At 42.1% G+C, this 27,886-nt stretch overlaps 1 protein-coding gene across 3 annotated transcripts; it reads left to right on the top strand.

The window, feature by feature from the left end:
• On the top strand, window positions 1-27,886 carry IRS2 (insulin receptor substrate 2). 3 transcript variants are annotated; one of them, XM_061472787.1, is made up of 2 exons: window positions 1-3,624; window positions 26,616-27,886. In XM_061472787.1, exons 1-2 carry the CDS (start codon window positions 102-104, stop codon window positions 26,618-26,620), a joined length of 3,528 nt encoding a protein of 1,175 aa, XP_061328771.1. In that variant the 5' UTR covers window positions 1-101; the 3' UTR covers window positions 26,621-27,886. The 3 variants fall into 3 exon arrangements, with proteins under 3 accessions (XP_061328771.1, XP_061328769.1, XP_061328770.1); XM_061472785.1 differs by lacking the exon at window positions 26,616-27,886 and adding an exon at window positions 5,262-7,614; XM_061472786.1 differs by lacking the exon at window positions 26,616-27,886 and adding an exon at window positions 4,943-5,402.

Below are 27,886 nucleotides of genomic sequence, written 5' to 3' on the forward strand. Positions count from 1 at the left end.
TTTTCCCCGCGGCGCTCGGTCCCCAGCCCCGCTTGGCGGCAGCGGCGGCAGCAGCAGCAGCAGCGAGAGGAGCCGGGCGGCATTGCCGCCGTGGGTCGGGGATGGCGAGCCCCGCCGTGCTAGGGCTGTTGCCCGCCGTGAGCTCCCCACCCGGCCCCAACCTGAATAACAACAACAACAACAACCAGGGCGTGAGGAAGTGCGGGTACCTGCGCAAGCAGAAGCATGGCCACAAGCGATTTTTCGTGCTGCGGGGCCCCGGCGGCGGCGGGGAGGAGGCGGCTGGCGCAGGGGGCGCCCGGCTGGAGTACTACGAGAGCGAGAAGAAATGGAGGAACAAGTCCGGGGCGCCCAAGCGGGTGATCGCTCTGGACTCCTGCCTCAACATCAACAAGCGGGCGGACGCCAAGCACAAGTACCTCATCGCCCTCTACACCAAGGACGAGTACTTCGCCGTGGCGGCAGAGAACGAGCAGGAGCAGGAGGGCTGGTACCGGGCTCTCACAGATCTGCTTAACGAGGGAAAGGTGGCCGGTCAGGGATCTCCCCACCGCCACCTCGCCTCCCCCTTCGCCGCTTCTTGCAGCGCGGCTGCTGCTTCCCTGGCCGCCGCCGGCGAGGACCTCAACTACGGGCTGATCACCCCGGCATCTGCTGCCTACCGGGAGGTCTGGCAGGTGACGCTGAAGCCCAAGGGCTTGGGGCAGAGTAAAAACCTTACCGGCGTTCACCGGCTCTGCCTCTCAGCCCGCACCATCGGTTTCGTGCGCCTCAACTGCGAGCTGCCCTCGGTCACGCTGCAGCTGATGAACATCCGCCGCTGCGGCCACTCAGACAGCTTCTTCTTCATCGAGGTGGGGCGCTCGGCGGCCACCGGCCCCGGCGAGCTCTGGATGCAGGCGGACGACTCGGTGGTGGCCCAGAACATCCACGAGACCATTCTGGAGGCCATGAAGGCGCTGAAGGAGCTGTCCGAGTTCCGGCCCCGCAGCAAGAGCCAGTCCTCCACCTCTTCTTCCTCCGGGGGGGCCGCCGGGCCCGGCGGCAGCGGTGCCTCCTCCACCCACCCCATCACCGTGCCCGGCCGCCGGCACCACCACCTGGTCAACCTGCCTCCCAGCCAGACCGGCCTCCTCCGCCGCTCCCGCACCGACAGCCTCGCCGCCGGCGCCAGCACCAAGGGCACGCCGTGCCGGGTGCGGACGGCCAGCGAGGGCGACGGCTGCCGGGTGGGCTCAGTGGCCGGCAGCCCCATGAGTCCGGGCCCCGTGCGGACCCCGCTCAGCCGCTCGCACACGCTTAGCAGCAGCGGCGGCGGGGGCCGGCAGGCGGGGAAGCTGCTGCCGGTGCTGGCCAGCGGCGGCGGCCTGCAGAGCAGCCGCTCCATGTCCATGCCTGCATCCCACTCGCCCCCCTCTGCCACCAGCCCCATCAGCCTCTCCTCCAGCAGCGGCCTCGGCTCCGAGGCTGCCCATCCGCATCACCCGCAGCGCCCGTCCAGCGGCAGCGCCTCTGTCTCCGGCTCCCCCAGCGACGCTGGCTTCATGTCGTTCGACGAGTACGGCTCCAGCCCGGGCGGCGACCTGCGGCCTTTCTCCTCCTCTTCCACCGCCAGCAACCGCAGCAACACCCCCGAGTCGGTGGCCGAGACCCCGCCGGTGCGGGACCCAGGGGGCGGCACCGATCTCTACGGCTACATGGCGATGGAGCGCCCCCCGAGCGGCCGCCTTTGCTACCGGCCCGGCCCCGACGCCGCGGCCGACAGAGGCCATCGGAAGCGTACTTACTCCTTGACCACCCCGTGCCGGCAGCGGCCCGCCCCGCAGCAGGTCTCCTCCGCTTCCCTCGACGAGTACACGCTGATGCGGGCTACCTTCGCCGGCAGTGCCGGCCGCCTCTTCCCTTCCTGTCAAGCCGGCGCTTCCCCCAAAGTGACCTACACCCCCTACCCCGAGGATTATGGGGACATCGAGATCGGCTCCCACCGCAGTTCCGGCAGCAGCAGCACCAACCTGGGGCCGCCGGCAGGGGGGGGAGGAGGAGGGGGAGATGATGACGGCTACATGCCTATGACCCCCGGCGTGGCCGCAGCCTTAGGGCAGGGAGGCCGGGGTTGCGATGATTACATGCCCATGAGCCCCACCAGCGTGTCTGCTCCCAAGCAGATCCTGCAGCCCCGGGCGGGGGCGGGTGGCGGGTCCCCCGGCAACAGGAGCAGCTATAAGACCAGCTCACCCGGGGAGAGCTCCCCTGATGATAGCGGGTATATGCGGATGTGGTGTGGCTCCAAGCTGTCTGTGGAGAGCTCGGATGGGAGGCTGAGTAACGGTGACTATATCAACATGTCCCCTCGGGACCGCCAGCATGGGCCCCAGGCTCCCTCCCTCACTCCCCCGGACTTCTTCTTTGCCCCTTCGGGGCACGGTTCCAGTGAGCCCCCCAAGCCCGGCTGCTATTCGTACAGCTCCTTACCCCGCTCTTACAAGAGCCAGGGCCTGGTGAAGGACAGTGACCAGTATGTCTTCATGAACTCCCCAGGGAGGATGATCCCCGAGGAGGTGGTGTGCGGAGCGGGCCAGTTGTCTGCCAGCACCTTCGCCCCCTCCAGCCACACGGTGCCTTTGCCCCTGCGGCACAGCCGGACCGAGAGCTTCCTGAGCCAGCGGTGCCAGCGGGCGGTCCGGCCCAGCCGCCTCTCTCTGGAGACCTTGCGGACGATGCTGCCCAGCATGAACGAGCACCCTCTGCCGCCCGAGCCCAAGAGCCCCGGTGAATACATCAACATCGACTTTGGGGATGCTGCCGTTTATTCTCCCCCCTCACTGCCTGCGGACAGCCCGGCCTCCTCCCTGGGCTCAGGCACTGGGCAGAGGCGCTCCCCTTTCTCTGACTACATGAACATTGACTTCGGGTCACAGTCGCCCTCGCAGTCCGGCATGGTCTCGGTGGGCTCCCTTGAAGCGCTTTCACCAGGCTCCTCCTCCAGCACCAGCCAGCCCGAGGGGCGCTACCTGAAGGCGGCTGTGGGGGTGGCTTGTTCATCCAGCCCGTCCGATGGTGGGGATTACACCGAGATGACCTTTGGCATGGCAACCACCCCACCCCAACCGATCGTCCAGAAGCCAGAAAGTGCCCGGGTCACCAGCCCCACGGCAGGGGTGAAGAGGCTCACCCTCTCTGGGGTGGAGGCTTTCATTCTCTCTAGCCCTCCCCCAGACCCAAATCGGGGGGCTAAGGTCATCCGGGCAGATCCGCAGGGGCGCAGGAGGCACAGCTCGGAAACTTTCGCCTCCACCACCACTGTGACCCCTGTGTCCCCCTCCTTCGCACACAACCCCAAAAGGCACAACTCGGCCTCCGTGGAGAATGTGTCCCTCAGGAAAAGCGAAGGCCTGGAGGAGGAGCAGGGTAGCAGCCCCATGTGCCGGGAGACCTCGGCTGGCTTCCAGAATGGCCTCAACTACATCGCCATTGATGTGGTGGATGGGACCCTGGCAAACTGTGACAAAGCCAGGTCGAAAGCCAGGCACGTCCTGAACGGTGGCATCAACGGAGTGGAGATGAGCACCTATGCCAGCATAGACTTTCTGTCTCACAACCTTAAAGAAGCAAGTGCTGTGAAAGGTGAGTAGCTACATCTGACAGTGCCTGCCATGCGTGTTTGTGCTTAGTGTTTGTTCCTTGCTGCAGGGTTGTGTTTTGTTGGGTAGAGCCCTCTCCCTCCTTGCTTCCTTAAAAATCTCTTTTCCCCCAATATGTCCTGTAATAAACAGTCTTGGAGGAACTCACTGGCTCTTTGTATGAGAAAAAGTTTAATTTTAGGGTATTTCTTCACGTTTGAGTTCTGTGCTATTATTACTATGAGTGTATACTTTTGGATACCCTAATAGAGGCTAATGTTTACACAGTTACTATGTTTGGGCTGTACTTCAGAGTTTTCTTATGTAAGATTTTGGAAAGTGTTTGGAAAATATGACCAAAATAGTTTATGTTAATGCAGCTTCTAATACTATTTTAAAATCCTATTTAAAAAAAAAATCCCACAAAAAAAAACACCCAAAAAACTAATCTTTGGCTCTCTTGCTGGGAAGGTCAATCATGCCAAAATAAGAAGGATAAATTTAATATTTAGGTTTGGAAATATCTTGCAAAAGTATCAACAGTAAATCATGGTGAGCATGGAAAATGAATTTAAAAAAGGTAATAATTCTCTCCAGAAGTCACTATATGCATGAGCTGTTGCATGTTGTATCGCACATTTGTACATTTCCCTTCAAGGCCTGCTCTATGGTGGGCTGTAACTGTGTCCCAGCTGTCAGCTGAGCCCCAGTATGAATGACCACTTGGTTTGTTTTGCTTTTATACGACTGCAAGTGACGGGTGTTCCAAGGCAAAAGCAAACCAAAGAAATGGGAAACTTAGGGCAAGAGAGAATTTAGGTTTTAATTATGTAGCTGTTCCTTTGTGGAGGTGGCAGTTATGCTGTGAAAAAAAAAAAAAGGAAAGAAACAAAGAAATATGCACACACTCCCAAAATAGCAACCTGCCTTCTTTCAGGGAGTGAGAATTTGTGTGCAGCTGGGGGCTGGTTGAGGAAGGCACCAAAAAGCCAGCCTGTCAAGGATTAAAAGTTAATGATGAGACGCTGTAGGGATTCTCTTTGCTCTTCAGTTTATGCAAGGTATGGTACTTCAACCCTGTATGCAGTCATAGTTGTACTGTATGTTCACGGGGCTAGCTAGGTGAGGTGGCACTCTGCAGGAAACATAGCTTCTTAGAGGTGGATAGTGCTTGCTGCTGTAGTCATGGTGCTGATGGGGGGCTCCAGTAACAGCCCAACAGCGACAGTTTGTAAAAAACACTCGCAGTTTGTTTTTTTTTTTCTTCTGTGTTCTCAGTAGCTAGTTGATTTTGAAGAAGAAAATATTTTCTCTTTTGATAGGAAGTACAGGAAGATGGAAAAGATGAGAGAGAGAGAGAGAGAGAGAGACACCGTTTGCAGAGCAAGCTTTGCACCTAATTAAGGCGAGCGGATTGCTGAATGCAGTGTCAGAATTTGTGAGGATGATGGACACTTACTCTGATGGACTGGAAGGGCTGAGGGCAGAGCATTACTTTGAGTCTGTTGCTTTTAGTTTTGCTGGGGTTGATTTTTGGGCTTGACCCGGACTGATGTGGATGCTTAGCCTTGGGCTGGTGCCCCGGGCACCCACAAATGATTGTGCCCTTTGCTTTGCAAACTGAAATTTGTTTTTTCACAGAAACGAGGAGTTTTTCTTCAGCCACCTACAGCCCCAACTGCAAACCGAGGCCCAGGTTGGGAAAGAGCTATTTCCACAACATTCCCCAAACTGCTGACCTTAAGGAGGGGGGGAGAAGGGGCGGCGGGCACCGGCTACAAAGAAAACCTGGAGTGGATGGACAAAAAGCAGGAGCGAAGGAGACGGTGGGTGGGATAAGCAGGGGCAACTGGCTGCTGTCCTTCCTCCCCTCCCTCCTTCCTTCCTACTTTCTTTCCCACCCAGTAAAAAGGAGAATGCAGTAAACACAGTCATGTTAATTTGGTACACGGTGGTGTCCAGAGGAGGGGATTCAGTTCTGCTATGAATTTGTTAAAGGGTGTTTATAGGCTTGCTTTATTTTAATATTTAATCTGCATGCCTGTTTATTTCTCCTCTTTCCCGTAAGCTTTTAAACACAGAACACATCAAGGAGTGGTGCAGGGAAAGAAGGTGGTTGAAATCTCCTCTCTCTGTAGGAGGCAAGGCTGGCTTCTCCACCACCCTGTTCCTTGAGAAGTGTGCATGCCTGCTGCGTGTACTCAGGGTTGGGGGACTTGGGGAGTAACAAAGCCAACGTGGGGAGGAGAAACCTTACCCCAGCATCACACAGTATTAGGCGCCAAAACCAGGGGGTCGGGTTAGTTGCACCTGTGGCAGGCAAACTGGAAAAGCCATAGCATGGGGGAAGGAGAAATGTATCACAAAGTACTTGATTGGTGTAAGCTGAATTGAGTCACTGACTTCTGCAGGTGTCCTAGTGTCTCTTTTGGTTTTCATTGGGATTTCACACCAAGGTTTGTTTACAGAAGGACTGTCTCCACTCTGTAAAAAGATCACCGAGTATTCTACCAGTGTATTTGAATTTTGAACATTGTGATTTGGGAGACTATGAAGAATGCCATGTTTTACAGAGAAAAACATGCTATTTAAAGAAAATTGTATTTTGAGCATAAACAAGATCATTTTAACACAGTAGTAATTCAGGTAGATTTGAGAGAATGTAATTTTGTAAAAATCGTTTGCACAAGAGATAGCTTATATATGATCAGCATTGTTTACTTCGTTGTTTGCACTTCTTCAAATTTTGTTTTTAACTCTATTAGCAAAATGAGCAGCTTTAATTCTTCAGAACTTCTTCAAAACCCAAGAGAGGTTTCTAGCGATTGTAAAACATTGGAAAATTCACATACATTTAATATTTAGAACAGGAGAATGTAAGAGATACAGGGAATACAAACAGACTCCTTGTAATCACCTCAGTAAATTAATATTTTGATTTGTGTAAAATACATGTAAAAAACAAGAGTTTGAAATGTGCCTGGGGGTCTGTAGTAGTAGATGTGTTTTCATGTGGGTGTTCTAAGGTAAATTATTTGTATTATTTAAAGGTGGCTGGCTTTCCCGTGTAGCTTGTTTCTCTGCTATCAGTAACTTGCCTCTGCTGTAGCTAGTGCTGTGCTTTTGGAAATCTCTGTCCGTGTTATTCTGTCATGGCAAGAGCAAATGAGTGCATCCACAACTGCTGTCAAAACAGAACAATTAGAAGGTTGCTTGAAATTACCGGTTTGTTCAGTTTTACTGTGTTCTGAAAGTGTGCAAATGTTTAAGAATTGGAGAAACACTTGCCGTCATCTGATGTGTAAATAAAGTAATGCTGTTACTGGTTGGTTCAAACTTCTTACTTGCTGGTAATTAGCCTTTGTTCTTAAATGATGACTGCTTTTCCTGCTTAAAAAACGTATGAACTGTGTATGGTTTTCATTATTTATGGAGAAATTTACAGTAATTTTCTCATACAGTGTAAATTATTTATTCCAGTATATTTATGACAGATTACACTTAGTAATTATGTGACTTTTTATGGTGGATCTTAGTTCTATTGAAGTCAAATGGGAGTTGTCTCTGGTGGGGTCAAGATTTTGTTCTTTGTGTAATCCTGAAATTCTGAAGTAAAATTCCCATTAAATTTAGTGGGTGTGTAATAGGGAATTTTTGCTTAATAGAAAACACCAGACTTGGGTGGGTTATCTTTAATTTTGTTTTCTTTTTCTTTTAACAAAATACTCTGTAACTTGTGAATGTTTCTAGTAGTTGATCTAGTTTTCTAAAATTGAACAGATGCTCTGTGTAATGGTGCAAAAGAACTTGAGGGTTGTTTTCCTCCTGTGTTAGTTTCTTTTGTCTTGATTTATTTAAAGAAGTCATAATCTGTAATGCATCTACTTAACATCGTAATAAGGTGATTTTTGATAATAATGACATCCCCCCTTGTCAATTAGCTCTTCTTTTGTGAGGGTTTTATGATTGCAGCTAAACAATAAAAAGCTTATCTAAGAAATCTCTTCTGTGTCTTTCTAATGGCATTTTAGATTATTGAAGACATAACCCTTGTATTGTTTTTCTTTGGGATTACTTTCGCACAGTGAATTATTAAGGGTTCCCTCCCCCTTCTTTAATATGCCAACTGCCATGAAGTTTTGGTTCTCAGAGTAGCATGAGAATGTTTGTCTTTTTAACAAAACATGTATTCATTTTAAATGGCTTCTTAAAAGTACTAGAAAAACTATATGCTGTGTTAGAAAGCTATACATCTTTTAAGTTCTTTTTTGAATAAAGTAGTTGTGGTAAATTCTGCAAGAACATTAAAATTAACAGCAGAAAGAACTAATATCCTAATACCTTACATAGTTTTATTTTATATTTATATATATATATATATTTATTTTTTTACCTCATGCTTAGAATTAAAAATTTGAGGGATTTGTTTTTTGGTTGGTTTTTTTTTTTAGGTTGCTGCTTTTTTTTTTTTCCAACCTTGAGAAATCAACTTCTTTTCTCTCAGGTTGCATTTTACAGCTAACCAAACCAAAATAGTTAGGTCTGAACTTGAAGTGCCACTTGTGAAATGTAAAATGTAAAGTGAAGTTGTCTAGATTAAATGAAGCCTTTGATAGTTTAAATTATGTTTATTATATGGATGTCAGCTTTTACAAGCAGAATATTAAAATGTATAGCATCTATTAGACTTTTATTTTGCTTTATACTTCCTGTTTAGCTATACTGCTCCTAGAAAGAATTGTCATGGTTACTTTGAGTCATTTAAGATAAATTGTTATAGACCAAGTTGAATGGTGGTTTGTTCTAAAATGAACCATTGCAGTCATTGCTCAAGGCAGAGGAAGTGCTTAGGTTGATGATTGCTTCTGATTGCTTGATTTCTTTCAAGATAGCTACAGAGGCTAACATTTGCTTGTAAGTAAAATGGATAAAGGAATGTTTGAGTATTAGGATGTTTTTTATGGTGGTTTGTTTTTTTTTAATTTAATAAAGAGAATAACATGGGTTTGTTTATACTTGATTTACTATTATTTCTAAATAGCATTAATTACACTGGAATGCTGAAGCGGTTTAACAGTTGAAACACAGCAAGCATCCACAGAAAAATTAGCTAGAGTTTGTGTATGATAATCTAACTTCTTCCCATTCAGCAGTTAAATGGCAACATAGGTACAGTGGGGTATTTTCTGTTTATATTGGATTTTCTCTTAAAGCCCCATTAATATGTTTCTTTTAAAGTAATAAACACCTAAAGAAATGGCTGTATGGAGTCTTCTTTCCTCCCCCCCCCCCCCCCCCCCCCCCATTAGTGGAAGTATGGTATGCTTTTGTACTGGTTGTCCATATGTTTTATCTGTCTTAGGTGTGTTGTGTATTGGTCATTATATACTTAAGCAGAGTTTGTGGAAGTTTTAATGTTATGTTGGTGTGTGTAATGGCAATTTGAAGTGAGTGTAGTGACTGTGATAAATTAGGGCTTGTAGTTATAAGGGTTTCGCAACTCTTTTTTTGTTGTAGTTTCTTAGTGTTTTGCTTAGAAGCGATCTGTGTATACATGGAAATCAGTAGCATCCCTTGAGTTTTAGAAGAGGGTGTAGTGACCCCAAAGTTCAGGTATGTTTTATTTGTGTGTCTGTTGTCTGGCATGTAGCTGTTTTTAAAGTTTTTGTGTGTATGTATGTAGGGGGTCAAGAGTGGCAGTCTTGAAAGGCCAAGTTCAACTGAGCAATTGCCTTGCTGCAAGCTGTTGACAAGGCTGGTTTTTCCTCTTGCAGCTTTTCCAAAGATGTCTTTTCTTGCTGGTTTTGTGTTTGTTGTTTTTTTTTTTGCGGGGGGGTTTGGTTGTGAGTTGTTTTGTTTGTGGCTTTGGGGGGGGGGGGGGTGTTTGTTTTTTTTTTTTACACTTATGTTTGTCTCATCTGCATTTAGCTGTCCAGCATGTGGACATTTGGGGTTAGTCAGTCCACCGGGTGCTCTGGAGAACCAGCAGCAGTATGCAGAGCCAGCAAGAGAAAGATGTTCCCACATCTTTCAAATGCAAGTTACAAAGTAGCATGAATTTCCTCCCTGCGTCTCTGTCTGCTAAAGTGGAAACCAGGATTGCTGGTTTAGATTGTATTTGCAGTTTCCACACGAATTTTAGGTAGGATGCATCCCTTAGTTTGTAAGAGTTTGTATTTAAAACAAGTTTTTAAGGCTTAGTTATTACGTGCCTGATACCAAAGCGTGGATAAATCAATGTAAAGATTGCTTATGTCTTTACAGAGGCTCACCTGAAAAATACACTTCATGGAGTGTTGAAGTGCTAGCACATATAGTAAGTAACATTTGAAGCTCACTGAAAGACAGCAATAGTGTGTAATCTCTGTGTTGACAGTTAGACAGTAATGTATAATTTCCCTGAAGAACAGGTGTGATCACAGCGACTAGTCTTGTATGTGCATGTGCATTTGCATGGCATTGTGCTGTTGCTTGGTAGCTGGGGTGAAAAACTGGCCACTAAACCAGCAATGTTTAGGAAAGATGTTCAATCTGATCATGAGAAATCCTTGTGGAAATAGATTTAAAGGACTAAATATGCGGAGTTCTGTTACTATCCAGGTTTTCTTACTTTCACAATTTAATTTTTTTTTCCAAAACAGATGTTCTGAATTTATTGTCAGTGATTATGACCCGAAATTATGTATAGATGTAAATAAAATAACAATTAAAATGATTCACTTCTTGTGTGCAGTGAAGGGCAGTACATGCTTGAAAGAGGTATGTTACAAGTTAGCAGTAGGGAAATGCTTTCCAAAACAAACATCTTTGATACTAGGCTGTGTTTTTGTTTGTTTTTTTCAAATCCAGATTTGCGTGCTTGAGTTAAATGGAAGTTATTTTAGAGTGTGTTTTTTATCTCAGTAAATCAGTCACAGAAATAATTAAGAGAAAAAAAATTCAACCCTAGCTTCAACTCTAAGCCCCCACCTGTGATAGTAACATCTAGATTGCAGAAAAGTAATGCAGTAGCTTGATTCCATAGATCAGGAGTGATTCAGTGTTTTGTTTACATTATTTGTCAGTCTCCTCAGCATCCTAGAGGAGAACACTTCCTTCCTGGCAGATGGCAGCCCCAGGGCCATGCACCTGCCATTACAAGCACTGCTCACTAGTAATCTACCCCAGCACTACTGTTGACAAGAGGCTAATGATTGGAGACTGTCTGCCTGACAGCCTAAACAAAATAGGAACATATTTGTCCTTCAGCGAGGGTCTGAGAGACCTTAGGAAGGACAGTCAGGACAGTATAATGGAGAACTATAATGGAATTTAATTTAGACCTCTTTGGTAGTGTTTGCAATGTGAGCCACTTTTAAGATAATGATGCCACAGAAGGTGAATGATGTCTCAAAGAAGGGATTTTCTGTTTCTCTGGCAGAGCGATAGCTGACTTTATATTAATAGCTCCGTGTCAATGGGAGGAGGAAGGCTTGTGTGATTTAGCTGGCCCTGCCACAGTCCTTTGCAGCAGTCTGCCCTTGTTGGAAGGAGGGGGTCGGATGTACTTGTGCAGGGCTCTGTCCTGTTCTGGCAAATGGGGCCTAAGCAGTGTTAGAAAGTCAGAATGTCTCTTTAATTGTTTGAGTGGTGTGTTTGGTACTTGGATAATGCATTCCCATTTCAATAATTTGATTTCTGATATAATATGTTTTTATTATGTCATTAGACCAGGATCTCTTAATTTTATCTGTTGTACGTTTCCCTTATAAGCTTGTGTGTTTGGTTTTCTTCCTTGAAAAGAGTGTGGGTGATGTTTCTAGGGGACACTACCCAAGGCGAGGGTATCTTTGAAGTAGGCCAGGATGTTCTTTGCTAAATTTAAAAACTACCCGAATATTACCCAGAGTTTGTAGAGTATTAAGCAGGATTACATGACGCACGGATTAGACATTGTTGAGCAGCCTGTTTTTGTTTGAAGGGGTCAGAAATGAAGCCACTGGGGCTTTAGTGTGATGCCAAAATAGCAAACTTGCTGATACCAGAAACAGCAGAAGTTTCTTAGAAACACTAGAGCACAGTGGATAATTTTCCAAGCTTTTTCAAGTGGTGCTTTAGTAAAATTTGTTTCACACGTGCTGTGATGACAAGCGTAAAGTATGAAATTTAACATTTTACGTTACCATTGGGTCTCAATTTCCAAGTCTGTTCCATAGGTACTTTACAGTAGACTAAGAACAACACTGTAAGTATGACTTAAGGCAGAGGACTTTGCTTCTGTTCAGTCAAAGACAAATCAATAAATTATTCCAGTGACAGTGGGAAAATCATGTCAATGAAATAAGATCTAAGCAGTTTTAGATTTGCCTCTTGTGCTGTGTGCTCCCAACAGGAGCAATATATAATTTTAAAACAGTGCTTAGGACAGTCCTAATACTCAGTTTAACCCCTCATTAAGTTGCATAGCATTGGCAAGGTAATGTATGGAATGAGACTTTGGAATATTTCCCTTTTTTTTATTTTTTTTTTCCCCCTTTGGATCTAGACTTTTGCTCACCATAAGTCAGAAGATTGATTGAACAAGGCATCTGACATTCTTTTGGGAGGAAGAGTTAGGCTTAACTCTTACGTAGGAAATGGTGGTGTTGAATAGTTGCCCTAGAACAAAGGACCAGCAACTACGCAGGCTTAGTCTGCCTTCACTGATGGAGTTAATTGAGGCTATAGGAAGTTATTTGCAATAACTGGTAATGTTACATTTTAGCATTATTTAAAAGAAGTAAGAATAGAATTTACAAGTGGATGCCAACTTCATCAGTTTTTTAGTGAATTCAAAACCCCTTTAAATCACCAAGTTTATTGCTTCTACTACTGTGGTCTCTCCAGTGCTTGAGTTATTTAGAAGTTATGGTGTGAGTTTATTCTCTAGTCTTTTTACCAGTTTCTCAAAAGCTCCAGTGAGTGGCTTTAGTTGGCCTTAAAAGAAGGCAGGCCAAATGTCAGGTGACGTGTCTAACCAAAATTTTCACTGATGCCAAGAAAAGACTTCTTACAAAGGAATTACGAGGTTTGGATCTGGAAAGTGAAGGCACGGCCGTCCTGTAAGGTAGCTGCACTGGGTTGTGTTGTAATATAGAATCACAGAATGGTTAGTGTTGGAAAAGACCTTAAGATCATCAAGTTCCAACCCCCCTGCCATGGGCAGGGACACCTCACACTAAACCATGTCACCCCAGGCTTCGTCCAACCTGGCCTTGAACGCTATCAGGGATGGAGCATTCACAACATCCCTGGGCAACCTATTCCAGTGCCTCACCACCCTAACAGGAAAGAATTTCCTCCTTATATCCAGTCTATATCATTTGTTTTTATGAAGTAAACATTTAGAAAAGTTTAAAGGAGGGTGGCTTGCATCTTTTGTAACAGGTTCCAGTCCTGAGCAATTATTTCTGCCAAAATTAATGAAATATAACTATGTTTTTTTAATGACAAAAAAAGTTATACTTTTGTAACAATCTCGTACACAAAAGTGATAAAGATTTATGATGATGATTAATATTAGAGTTTTTGGTGAACTATGAAAAGTCACTATATTACAATTATTTACAGCAAATTAGTTTTGATCTAGCATAAAGCTTTCAACATTTTTGTTTGGCTTTGGGATCAAGCTTGTATAACTTAATGCAAGGGTACATAATTCCCTCTGATTTTACAGAATTGGTGCTCATGACTTTAACCATAGTTACAGAGAAATGACTGTGTGGTGGAGCGTTAGGAATAAATATATAGATAGATATAGATATATAATGCATAGGTACAGAATACTGGAGAGAATTGACCATAAACTTAAAATGGTTAGCACATAAGACTTCATAATCTCAACAGTGTGGCAGTTACTCTCACAGGTACCAGTGAGAGATTCTAACATGTATCAGTGAAAGCTAAGATAATACTGCATTTTGGATATCTAAGAAAGGTAACTTACTACACTGTTCTATTTCAATATCTAAATGTCAAATGAAAATCCTATCAAGACAGGCTTTTAACTTTCACCATATCTGGTGTATTTTTAAATAAATAGTAGATTGCATGGGTTCTAAATAAATAAATTTGTAGTGTTGAATATTAGCCAATAGGATGATTTCCAGATACAAATGCACCGCTGTATTTCAGCACAGTGACTTCTGGTCTAGGTCCTCACTCTTTTTTTTTTTTTTTTTCTTCTTTTAGTATGAATGTTCAAGTAACAGTGACCTGAAAGCTGTGCAATGTATGGTAACATGAGATAGTCCATCTCTTATTAAAAAGAATTTGATAGAGAAATAGCTGGACTTCTGTTATTGATTTGAACTAATGAACTAGAACTTGGCCCCAAATAAATAAATTGATGTACTTTTATTTTCATAGGTATATACTTGACTATGCTAGAAAGTGAGAACAGTAGACTTAGATCTTGAAGCTTGAGTGAGCACATCCAGACTGGTGTGCCTGAATGCAGAGGGAGCTGGCCTGTGCTGACTGAGCTATGTAGGATGTTTAGGTCCCACACTGATGTTTGATGGACTTGTAAGAGGTCATTCAGAGAATCTTCTGCAAGTCTGAAATTATTCCCCAAGTCTCGAGTTTGCTTCATCAGTCACAAACATGGCAAGCTCTAATTTGCCATACTGGCCATGAGGATGCTATGTTGTCATATTAAAATATTGCAACATTTTCTGTTCCTCTCACTCCTTGGTGGATGTTTTCCATTTCCTTTTTACTCATAGATTGGCTGTTGTCGCTTTTACAAGTTGATAACATTTCAATTGTACCGTTTTAAAAAAATGTATATATATTGAGAGTTATTTACATGATAATTTTGGTCATAAAGACTCAAGCTTTTATTCTGTTTATTTTACTTTGCTGAAGAATACAATTGCATTGATTTTTACTAATAATTTCCATGTCATTATAGCACAGATTACTCTGTTTTCTTACCCTAAGTATAGGAGAAGCAGAATGCTGAAGTTTGGGTCAGGATATTTTTGTTTGTCTATTTGTGGTTTTGGTTGTTATTCTTTGTAAATAAATAAAAAAATAATAAAAATCCAACCACCCCCCTTCATCTCCCCACTTCCCCCCCCCAAAAAAAAAAAAATAAAAACCACCCCCAAACCCACACAAAAAAACCAAAACCAAACAAACCCAAATCAAAACCCACAAAAAAGGTGCCTGGTACTTCAGAACATGTACCTTGGAAATGGTGAACTCTTGGGTATTGATGCGTAGGAGACAACTTTAGACTCTCCGCTGTAGAGACTCTACCTTGAGTGGAATGAAGTGTATACATCTTGTCCTTAGTAAGGTATCTTAACCCTGAAGACGTTCTTAGTATTTCCTATTAGTTTGTTTTAGACACCAGCCATTTATCAGGCACTGATTTTTAGCTTGTCGTCTTGAGGCATTTCCCCATACATTCCCATAAAGGGCTGCCTGAGCAGCCAGCTCTTCTCCATTCCACGCTGGAGGCAAACTTCTATTAAGTTCTGCTGAAGATGGCAAAACAGTAGACAAGTTTTTCATTGAAACTGTATGTTAAATTTCTAATTTGCTCTTTTATTTTTTTTTTGTCATGTAAACCTATTGTTTTATTGGACTGTGAAATGGCTTTATCTTACTCATTAGTGCAGCTGTGGGTTTGTGTTTATGTATGTGAACCTGAGCAAGATCTTAATTTTGCTTCTGTAGCCAAAGAAACATTTCATGCTTTGGTATGTCTCAAAATATATTAACTTGTTATGGCATCAGCTACAGACAAAGCTGATTCTTACCTGGAAGAAGGAAATAAATTGTATTTGATCAGTTAAAAATAGCACTGTGCTAAAAAGAATTATATTTGGTAGTTGTCAGTAAATTCAGGAGCAGGAAACACTTGTCCAAATTTCGTGTTTTAGTTTAGGAAAAACAGTGGAAATAAATGCTACCCATATTAGTACAGGATGTAGCATAGTGGGGCTTTGACTGTAACTGTCTGAGTGAGTAATATTACTATTTGTCCTTTAAGTCTACAATTCTGTTTCTTCACTGGATCAGACGGTACTGGAGGTTTTTCTCCTAGTATGTGTATTTCTCCTGGTATATTTGGTGGCACCTTTCTTAAACTTCTGCTTTTGTAATGTGTACATATAAATTTGACAGCGGTTTCCAAGATTTTTCATAGCAGCTGTGAGATACTAATAAGGACTCTTGCAACCATTTCTCTTTTTTCACGGATTGTCTTAGGTCCCATTTTGGGCCATTTGTGACCACATAATATCTTTCTGGAATAGTAATAATGAATTACTTCAATTAATTTTTTTAATGTACTTTAATTAAAAATAGCTACTGGATATAGGGACCTCTGATACAGTATTAAATAGTCCATGGACTATAATTTGGAAAGCTGTAATGTGGAGGAACATTTACAGCCTGTTCATACTGGGTTTATTTTGTATGCGTTTTATGGCAATGGTTAAGTAATTGCCCTAGTCTTGTTCTTGCTGTATAGGAAAGCGTATCTGTGGTCTCTTGTCTCATAGGTTGAATTCAGATTCTTTTATTTTTTTTTTTACTTGACATTTCTTTTTTTTTTTTTTTTTAATATGCCACTTAGCCTGAGGCATCAAAGTGAAAGACACAGTCAAAGTAGTTATGCCTTTTATTAGTGCCTCAGATTGGTTGGTTGGTTTTTCTTTCTCACAAATAGGCATCCTGTGATTGCTACAGAAAAGTTTTGGTAGGATTGTTTAGCATAGATGGGATGGGATTGTTTCCAAGACAAGGGAGTATATTCCAGAGTAGGCTATTTATCCTTGTTTTTCCTAATAGGTTTTGTGGAATTTATCTGTGCTGGGCTCCTACTTTGGTCTGATGGACACAAGAGTATAATTAAAAGGCAGAAATATCTTCATCTGAGGCTGCAGGTTGACCACAAGACTTCAAAATCTTAGGGGACCTTAATGTAGATGTTCTGAGTGAAGCTGCTTAATGCCTTTTGTGTTGCAAATACCAGCTCAAGTGTTGTCAAGTGTGTTCTAAGGGTCCATTTTCCTGGTTTAGGTTCCCACATGTGGTGGGTTTTTTTTCATCTAGCCAGTGTTCTTGCATGTTATGTAGAACTGAGAGGTTTATCCCAGTCTGTAGACATCTCATTTGCACCTTGTTAGTAGCCTACTGAAACAGCCCTCTTAAAAATCTGGCTTCCATAAGTAGTCACTGGAAGGATACAGGTGTCTTTTAAGTATTGAAGAGATGGGTTAAAGTCAGACTTTGAGACTGCCTTCCCTGGCTATAGAGGAAGCCTATACGCTTGGCATAAATAAAACATCTGATTTTCAGAGGTGTGTGGCTTGTGAGATCAAACTTTGTGTGGAGTCTGTTGTAAGCAGAAGGACTTGAAGTGAGACTGATAGTCATGTGTGGATCAGCTGACATAGCTAAGTATTCCTGCCTGACCTGGACTGTACTCTAGTTAGTTGGTGAGATATTGTACTTGTTCAGTAAATGTGAAATTAAAAGGGATTTGTGTATTCTCTAGCTATGCAGCTGCTGCACTGTTGGCTGAATGCTTTTCAATATATTTCGTGGTCAATCACGATATGTGAAATATGCAACAGAATCAGGGCCTTAGCATTTGGAAGCAAACTTGGGCTTTAAAGGCATAGATGCACTGGGCAAAGATGGCTTAGGCAAATACTGGTATTTTGCAAAGTATTTCTTCATGCATGTTGTCTGCGATCTTTCCTTCTCCGTTCTTTGCAGAACATCCTTCCTGAGCAGCATCTTTGCTTTATAAAGCCTCACCTACTGCACAGTATCCCACAGGAGGTTACAGTTCCTTAATGCAATGCCCTGAAGTGCTTATCACACTCATTGGAGGTGTCCTAAGCAGCTTTAAAGAGCTGGGTTACTGGCAATAGGAGAAAAATGCACATAGGTCTTTATGTATTGGAAAACATCCCTAAAGTCTAGGGGAATTCTCTGCTGCACATCATGAGACTAGAGCCAAACTCTTACAAGTGACAAAGATGGTTTTTCATCTGTTTTATAGAAATAGTCCGGGTAACATTATTGACTTTCAGAAAGATGTGAGAGTGTCAGTTATATAGTTGTTTGGTCAGATATATTGCTATAAGTAACATGTATATGAGGTACTAGTGAGCCTTTTCAAGGAAATTGTCATTGGTTGCTTATAAACATATTTATTGGCAACAAATCACGGGAGCCATAAAACAAACCAAAAACACCTGTGTGAGGAGAGTACTTGGGAGAGGAAGGAAAAACAGAACTGGTGAAACAGTAGAGTACAGCTCTGTGTAAATATTTACTGAGAGCTCTTGTAATTACAGAAGAAAGTGCATCCTGCTCTGGAGTTAGCAATATTGCATATAAATGATAGTAATTTTTTGGTCTTTTTTTCCTAAAATCTCTGAAGTTCTGAGAAAAGTGCTGTGAAAGCACACTGTACTCTGACAACATAGTATCCTTCATGTTTTAATAATGTTTTATTTTTTATTCTCCTAGGGAAAGGTAAAACTTTGTACTGCCGGTATCACTGCTGAAAAAAAATAAGTGCTGTTTTCTAAACTGAAATTTAGTGCAACTGATTTCCCATCAAAGTGTTATAAATGTTTTCAGGTAACATACAGCATAGTTTTGCTTCTTCCAAGAATCCTGCAGGAACTGCTGGCCAGCTGTGCAGGGCTTTTCATCCCAGTTTTGCAGGGTTGCATAGAAATGCTTGGGCACTCTGTTTTTGAGCCTTTCCATTGTGCTTTTGGGTTGTAGATAAGAAATATCCCTATGGGGGAATTGCAGTTCCTGTTGCTGTGTTCCAGTTGCAGTTCCACTATATAAAGAAAGGACAGCATCTGATGATATATGGACTGAACCTTAACTGTACATGGGAAGTAAGACTTCAGCTTTGTTGTGAGCATTAAACCAACATGTGGCAGGTTCAGAACAAGCAGAAGGAAATAATTCTTCTTACAGCCTGTAGTTGAAGGGAGGTGAAGTGCAGGAGGTCCTTAATAGGTAAATCATTAGAAACTAGATGAGAGTTTAGGGAAGCATCTCTGCTTCGTAGACCCACAGAGGAAACTGTATTAGAGATTTTAGCCTGCTTCAGTGCCACCATTTTTTGCTGTATTGCTCATTTCACTAAATGGTTTGGGGGAGGTTAAGAGGATTGTGATGTCTTTTTATCACAATACGTGAAGTTTGCAACTTCTTACCTAGCTTCATCTTTCCCTCTATAACTGGTTCACGGTCAGCACACAATGGTGCAAATACAAAAGATTGCTAGAAAAGCATTGACAGAAATTGAAAATCATCCTTTAAAAATCTTTTTCTACCTTACTGTCAGATGCTTATAGTTTTAAGTGGGGGTGTGACAACAAGGGAAAGCAGCAGGGAAAAGATTGCCCTCCTGTGCATGCCAGATTGTTCCTCTTAGCCTGTCCAGGCTTTCTTTTCTATCCCTTCACTCCCCGTGTATTTTTCTGTGAGAAGAAGCATCTCTGGACAGATCTCCTAACTTGAAAGTCCAAAAGCTGTAACAGGCAGCCTAATGCTTCGTGTGTGACCATTCAGTGGGCTTATATGCCAGGTTAGATGCAAAAGTGAATGTATGCAATGCCGGGGTGTTTCAGTGTTCTTGGTGAGCAGTCTGAAAGTCAGTTTGCAGAACAGGCAGGTAGCTGACTGTGAAAGTTGACGAGAACCTTGTGTTTTAAGACATTTCTGGAGGATAAACGTCTTCCTCTAAGACAGAGGAATGCTCCCGTCTCCATAAAGACTCTGTAAATCTGAAACCTGTTTTGATATTAGGCGTCTAAGCCCTTTTGGCAATGACGGAGGCAGGGATCAGTCTTTCAAAGAAAGCCTGGATGAAGTGCTTCTGTTCCCCTGCTCACAGTATTTACATGGCTAGAGCACTCGCACAGGACTGACCAGCATTGCCTGGCTGAAAAAAAGTCTCAATTCCCTTTCCCCCCTCCCCATCCCTAGTGTGTCTTAGCCATATATTCTTTGGTAGAGTTCTTTTGTTCTTTCTTGCTGAAGCTGTTTTCATGGAATAATTAGATATCCACTGTAATGGAAAGGGAGAATGGACATGACTTCCCACAACTTACATGAGTCCTTATCCCTGTTCCCATGAATATTTAAATTTTTAATATGAATAATTCTTCAATTTAATCACTGGAAGAAATTGCTTTTTCTCCCCAGTGAGAGAGAGCAAATGCTTTTAAGCTCTTTGAGAACACTTTAACACTGCATGTTCAGGCATGTGGATGGAGGTAACCTAGTGGCTCAGAAAAAGCCATTGGACTTTGGTATTGGCCACTGATACCTAGAATGGCAGCCAGGTTCTCGCATGTGGAGCTAACCAGAAGAATGATTATACTCCCCCCACCATTACCTTCCTGAAATGAGTCCACCAGCACTGATGGCTTTTCAGTGTGCAGTTATGTGAGCTCTTCTTCCTTGTCAGACCTTGTTGCCTTTGTTAATGATTATTGATACATATTAGAAGAGGGACAGATATGCCTGTGACATCCCAGTTCAGCAAACTTTAAAGCAGCTCTAAAGGTGTGTGAAAGGATTTGGTCTCTGCTTCTAAAATGAATACCAAGTTGCACCTCAGAGACTTGGTGATCTTTCATAACTTGTAAACTTGTAAGACTGAATTTCATAACTTATTTATCTGAGCCTAACATGAAATAGAGCAGAAAAAATGTTGCTTAGAAGTGCCTGTTTCTTCTCCTTGACTATAAGGAGCTAGAATGACTAGCTCCTCATAGGGTGAGTAGGACAGAGATGCAGAGATACATACTGGGGGTGGCAGAAGTTAGCTGAGTATTGCCTCGTTTATGCTGCAGGGGCAGACTAGCTAATTCAGTTGTTTTTGTTGTGTCTCTGAAGATGAGGTTGGTAGATCATTCAGTGTATTAGTCACCAATCCCTTCCTCCCTTGCCCTTCATCACTTCTAAGGTGAGCATGTTGTTTTGTGAAGATGTTGTCTCTTAAGCAACTTCCAGCCTCACTTTGTATGCAAAGTAATGTTGCTGGAATTTGGGTATTGCTGTCAGTCTCCTCCTGGGAAGAGCTGCTTCTCTTGGTCATGTGGTGGAAGGAGGTGTAAAAATGAAGCCAGCTGCCTAATAGAGGCCACGTTTGCAGTGTGAATCTGCACTCATAAAGAAATGGTGTGATGGGTATAAGGTGGGAGGCAATTCCAGTTGCATGATAAGAACGTGACTTCTTGTTCCACAGTGGTTAAATCCTGTGCATGCGAACTGTTGAGTGGCTCTCTGGCTGGCTGCCACAGACTAAGCTTTTCAGTCGCAAATTTTCTATATACTTTCCACATCTGCTTCTGCTTGTGCATTTCTGTTCCTCTTACAAACTCCCAGTGGAAGACCAAAAGGACTGAACATTTTTTTTTTCTAGTATTTTGTTCGCTCTTGGAAAACAGCTTGGTTTTGTTTAATTGCTTTTAATGGTTTTGAATGGTTGTATACCCAATTTGCAAAGGAGAGGATAAGTGAACAAATTTCAGATACTACTATACTGAGGGTTTTTTTGTCTAATTTATTTTATCCCTGATCATGGGATTAAATCACATCTTTGCAAACTTGTTTAATAGTAGACAGTGGCTGTAGCTCTGAAATTAAGAGATATAATGCCAATTGTATTAAATTAATCCTGGAAAAATGAGCATGTCTGGTTTCTTAATTTTAAATTTGAAGTGCCTATTTTTATTATAATTGATATGGGAAATGTATTTCTGGACCGGCACTTTAGCTAAAATTCATTATAATGACATTAGTAAATTAAATCCTTTATTTTCCACCTAATTACGTTTTAAATGTTTAGTTATTCATACTACAAAATCTTAAGAAGCTTGACAAAGTGATATGAAACACAAATTACATCAAATTTTGAAATCAACTAAGCATAGCCCTCCTAGTCATCTGTACTTCTACTGTAGACTCATCTGCTTAAACTCTAGTATAAGTGTTGCAGGTAAAAGAAGTGTTAGTTGTGTAAATATATAGTATCAAGTACAGATTACTTTGATTTTTCAGTACCTATGGATAGAAGTTGACACTCATTATAAATTGTGGAGATTTGTCTGTGCCATCAGATGAACATTTTAGACTCTCATGCGTATGCTAGGACAAAAAAAGAAAAAGAAGTACTTTCAGGTGCTGTCATGTACCATCTTTTTCCACATAATCTAGTGGTGTGTTTCCCACAGTAGAAGATAGTATCTTTCCACATGGTTATCTTAATGCAATTCAAGATGTTAGGATTTTTTAACTATTTGACACAAGAGGTTAAAGTACTATCAAGCTCATTTTAATATAGAGAACTGTGCCCGCAAAATCCCTATCTTACTACTTTAAAGACATTCAGTGATTTTTATTATTTTTAGTATCAGTCATGAAGAATCTATGTTGACCTGGTGCTTGCTTTCCTAAATTCATAAGCCACCAGAGACATATTTAAATAACATTGTGTACTGTTTCTTAGTGGAAGAACATACCAGAAGAGCTTCGTTACTTGGGGCAGCATGTCTCCAATTATGATCAACCATGACTTGTTTAAAAATATAATAACAACATGTCTTTTTCATTTCACAGTTTAATTTGTTTTTCCCATCAAATGTGGAATCATTTACTTTGGATGAATATTATTCATAGTCTTTGTAAACTGTTAGAGCACACTATGTTTTCCCGCGAAGTGTTGGTAAGGTGAATGCTTAAGTTGATTGAAACCTTTTCCTGTGATGATGGTCAAGCTCAGCTTTATTTGGTATGAGCAGTCCTGCTGTGCAGGGCTCAGTTTCCCTGGAATTAACCTGTGGAGAGCCATAGCTCAGCACATGAGTTCTGCTGTCTTTAGCAGGGTTACCTATGTGCTTGATATTAAGTATAGTATTCATTAAATTGCTTAATGAGAGTCAGAGCCAGGTCAAGATTTGGCTCCTACTGTACACGTCCCCAGTAGCATGCCAGGGAGCAGGCACGCTGCATTTGCATTGGAGTGCTTGGCCAATTTTATGACCTTATAATATGCATGTGTGCATCCTACAATCCCTCCTGTAAAGAAGCCCTCAGAGATTGCAGTTCAGACCATCTTCTGTTGCTGTTGATGCCAGGCTGGCATGGGTTTATCACCATGGGACCCATGCTATCCCTCCTCACCTTCTGCCCCTGCTGCTTGCCTCCCTGCTCTGCTTGTTTGCTGATACCAACTGCTCTAGGCATAGGGAAGGTGCTGCTGTGGTGCAGGGCTACAACCTGGGCAGGTACCTGTAAGCCCATCTCCTGCAGGGTGCCAGGTACGATGCACAGAGCTGGAGGGTAGGGAAGGCAGTGTATCTTTCTGATGGGGGGACGTTTGTCTTTGCCCAGTCAGCTGCCTCACCCAGGACCCTGCATCTCTTCCCGAGGGAGGTGGCGGGAAGCAGTTACTTCTCCCTGTAGGTGGAATTCAGTTCCTTGGGCTGTGCCACCTAATGGCCTGTCATTATGCCCACGGATGTACATATTGTTAACCTCCAGATTCAGTTGTGTCAATAGGATTTCTCTTCCAGGAAAAGTTAGTGGGATCAGAGCCTTAGTCAATTTGGCAGACAGCATGGGGAGGGGAAACAAAGGGACAAAACTTCTGAGTGATTTTCCTGGAGTCAGGGCAGAAGCCTGTGGCAGAGCTGGGGATTCTGCATCCAGTGCCTGATCCACTCTGGCAGTCACGCTACCAGTGGAATAAATTTGCTGGTTATGAATAACCCGCGATGTGTTTTGTCATGTACTATCTGTGTGCTTGTTAGCAGATGAGAATTATTTTTAGGAATTAAGAAAATTTTTATTCATTGCTTGCTGACTTTGAAAATTAATATGCAGACTTCATCTTCTTTAATTGACTAACCATCGTATTCTCTTCACAGAATGTTTAACAAGTCTTTGAGTATTTGGTAGTTTCGTAGCAATTTGTGTGTGTGTTTATGTATTCCCCAAGAAGCACTGGTGGAATCAGATGACTTCAGGTAGTTTTGGAAACTCAGTAGTGATCATGGATGCTTTTCTTGATAAAGCTTAAAACCAAAAGGAAACTTGAGTATTGTCACAGTGCTGGACTTTGTATTTTGATTTGTGTGTGCCCATGGACAATGAGGTTATCAAAGAATATATTCATATCCTGTAGGAATTTTGTTTAGTTCCTGGGTAAAGACAATGTATTGGTAGTGTGACTTGTTGTGTAAGTGGAATGTTGACCTGAGACTTGAAATAAGTAAAAGATACTAATCACTGAAGCAAAAATTAACAGCAGTATTGATTTCTTGTTTGTTTAGGTTTTGGTTTGTTTGGGGTTTTGGGGTTTGTTTTGTTTGTTTGGGTTTTTTTGGTTGGTTGTGGTTGTTTGGGGTTGTTTTGTTTTTTTTTAAATTTTTCACTTTAACATGGAGTTTGCGCTTTATTTCTGGCAAGTAGGCTTCCTCTGAAGCTGTCGTTGATATTATGTGGATCAAGTGGTAGCAGTAGTTACTTTTACTTTCTTGATTCAAAGCTTATTCAAAACCTGATCCAGAGTTTATTGAAGTCAGGAGAAAATGTTTCATTATTGAAAACTGTGTTTTGGGTTTTGACTTCTAGGTTAGCATTAGAGACTCACTGGATGATGTGTTTATTGCATCACAGGCACTTAGGCTTGTGCCCACAGTCCCATTGTCAAGTAGAAAACCCTGTGAACCAAGTTTAGAAGTCCTTTGAAGCATCGGCCACTTCACTTGCTCCAGTTTAATTCTGCCTGGAAAGTACCTGTTGTGCTGTAAGAACAATGGCAGGTTTACTCAGTTGCTAATAATCCTCACTGATGACTGCCCTAGGCTGACATACTTCTGGAAATGTGCTTGTTTGTCTTTGCATGTACAAAAACATCTTCCTCTGATTCCCTATCTGAAATATGTTTGGGTTTTGGTTTTGGTTTTGTTTTTTTAACTTTATTTAGCTTTCACTATCATGTGGCCACTTCTGAGAACCTAAATTTAGTTGTCAGGTTGGTGTCCATTTGGAGAAGGAAAGCAGTAACGCAGAGCCAGCGTGTGTCTTTTAACACTCGTTTGCCTGTATGATACATTTATACTGCTTCCCTGAACAAAAGTTGAAACAAAGTGATTTGTTAGCTAGCTCTTCCTCAAATGAGAGGTCTCTGCTGCTTTTGCTGGGCATCCGTTTTGCCAAATGTTCTTGCGCACAGCCTTACTGGATGGTTATGTCAGTTTTGGGGCTCCCTTGATTGCATTGTAAGCCAGTTCAGGTTTTTAATCTGAAACACCCCCCAGCCCAAACAATGAAAGATCATTTTCTGAAGATTAATGGGTAGATTTGACTTGGCGTCTGATCAGAAAAGTGGCAGCAAATAAATGGCAATGAGTGGGGGCAATGAGATGCTGTCCTTTTGGTCTCCTTTTGGCAAGCTATTAATTCATCTCAAGCTGTGTCATGAAATAAAATTCTAAGTAATATCCTAATTACCTGACCATGTAGTGGCTCCAGTTGATTCCAGCGGGACTAATTCCTTAAGTATACCATAATTCTGAGAGATTCAGTGGCAATTTAACAATTTTCAACTATATGCCAAGATACGTCAACCTTTGTTTTTGTGTAGACTTGAAGGAAAAGCCTTTGTATTGGTTTATCAGAGGCTTATATGGGTTGAAACATGCACACATAAGCACTATGCTTACTTTGACATCCAGGTTTTATATATATGATTTATTTTGATTTTATGGTCCCAAAGATACTAAAAATACACAAGAATACTGAGTAATTGTATCAGTACATTCAAAATAAATGGGTTATGTACTTTATAGACTTTACTAAGTAACGGTGTTAGTTCCCTTAATGTTTCAAATAACTTCAATTTTTAGGAAAACCTGTGTAGTACATCTTCAACCAGAATCTTCGTCTAATTTGTAAACTTGAGGACAACAACATACAACAAAAAATATTTCTATAAACTATTACATGAACTACACGTTGGGAATAGCACATAATGTGAATGTAATGTACCAGCCTGATGTCGTATTGGAATTTACCACTTAGTTGGAACCTTTTGAAATGAGGTGTCAGTGTTTTGTCATATAAAATGTACAGTCACAGTGTTCTGTTCACTACCGTTTGTGAACAGCTCTTTCCAAATAGTATATCAAACAGGAAACATCTACACCATAAGCAACATGCTGAGAAAATTTTGATAATTTTTTTTTTAATGACAGTGTTGTGACTTCCTCAATATAATAATGTCCCTTTATGGTGGTGGCACATACTATCCATTAATACTTTGCAGTAAAAAATCATGGAAGGAGTCTGCGGTGTTCTTTAAATTAGGGTGGGTTACTTTGTAATCACCTTGACTATTTAAAACAGCTTTGTCTTCAGTAATCCAGAGAAGATTCCTCCCATTTGCACACCTACTCACTTTTTTACTTCTGAAATAACTTTTATTTAGTAAATCACATAAGTCAGTTAGAGATGTTTCCTTCTGTACTTTGCTTATAGGTTTTTAGACCATATAGTCTTAGTTTTAAGGTCTGGGCATAGACAGCTGACTAAAAAACCAGTTGATTTTGTGCCTACTTTCTGCAACCCCTCTTTTTTTCCACAGTTGAAAACAGTGATGGTCACAACTTGAACTGGGGGGTGGTGGTGGTGATGTTGTGTTTTCTAACCAGTTGTGTCTCTCATGGTTTGCCACAGCCAAAAAGTTCCAAAAAAAGGAGGTGGTGTTGGATTGGGGAGTACGCTTTTGCAATATCTTACTATGTATACCAATATAAAAACAGTTATTGCATAGCTTCTCCCACCCTCCCCTATGAAACCCATTCTAAATAGTCTCCCTATGGTATTTTTGGTGTTTCTAAGTTGTAAATATGTTGGGTTTTTTTTTTTCAGCTTTTATTGACTTTCTTTCATTTTTCTTTTCAGAATGAAGGAGTTAGTTTTCTCACCATGACCTCAAAACAACAGAGTACAACATTCAAAGAAGCTGCTCAGCATATACCTTTTTGTTTGTTTGTCTTGGGTTTTTTGTTTTGGTTTGGTTTTTGTAACTGAAGCTGCTTAACGTTTACTTTTCATTGTTGTTATTTTTGGTCCAGACAGTTGCTTAACTGTTGTGGGCTAAACTGTGCAACAGACCTGGGCGGAAGGGAGAGCAACGGGCCTAACTTATTACCTGTCCATGGCATCTACGGTATCATTTTGCTGCTGTTGCAACAGAAGTTGGAGATGCTCTTTAGCTCATAGGAACTTTTCTGCCAGCCTCTTTAACTAACAGCCAATGCCTTCATTTCTTTTTTCTGCAAAGATAAACTGTATTTATTCTTCAGCATATTAGGGGATTCTGTAACACCTGCTGAAGCAGTAAGATCTGGTATTTACTGGCATAATTTCAAGCCTACCACAGTACTACCTCAGTTCAAAGTAAAGCCGGATTTACAGTGTTGGTGTACAACAGGATCTCCTTTATCTCTATGCTGAGTCTCTCAAGAATGGTCATCAGCCTTACTGAACTTGCAACGCGTACAGCTGCTGCTGATGGGTTGTGAATCACTAGCCGCAGGGTTTACTCATCAGACAAAGCCTAACCAGGGCACTGAAAAGTTTAAAATGGGATGAAACTCTGTGGATGGGACTTGGACAGAGGATTCAGAGTAGTTAAAAAAAAATATAAAATGTATAACTGAAGCAACGTAAATTAAAAACATCCAACTGTATTGGGGGTATCTCTCTGTACCTTTGACACACTTGTTTAATCCTCTCTATGTAGGTGTTTATGTAGGTACTTCAGATTGCAAAAGCCTTTACTCCTATTTACAAGCTCACTTTTGTCAGCTAACCCTGTTCTTAGCTGCGTTTCTTGTAACCAAAAATCCACATAAGCATGCTAGGAATGCAGGGATGATAATGGGTATCGGGCGGATTCAAGCGCTAATATTAACATGGTATTATCTTGCCATTTAGAAAGTCCTGATATTTGCCTTTTACCAGGAAAGCACCATTGTAGCTGCAGGTGTTATTACAGGGAAGAAGAACCACTGCAGTCACTTATCCTGAGTTCTTTTCAAGGCTACCTTGAAAATCCAAGTGATGTGGCAGCTACTGTCACAAATGTCACATACAACTGTTGCACCAGACTAGCAGAATGTCATGCCACCTTGTTTCTCCTTTGATAAATTTGTTTGTATACATGTTAA

Source organism: Pezoporus flaviventris, unplaced genomic scaffold, assembly GCF_033815535.1.
Source record: "Pezoporus flaviventris isolate CSIRO_AGI_PZ_B2104156 unplaced genomic scaffold, CSIRO_AGI_Pfla_v1 ptg000072l, whole genome shotgun sequence".
Lineage (NCBI taxonomy): Eukaryota > Metazoa > Chordata > Aves > Psittaciformes > Psittacidae > Pezoporus > Pezoporus flaviventris.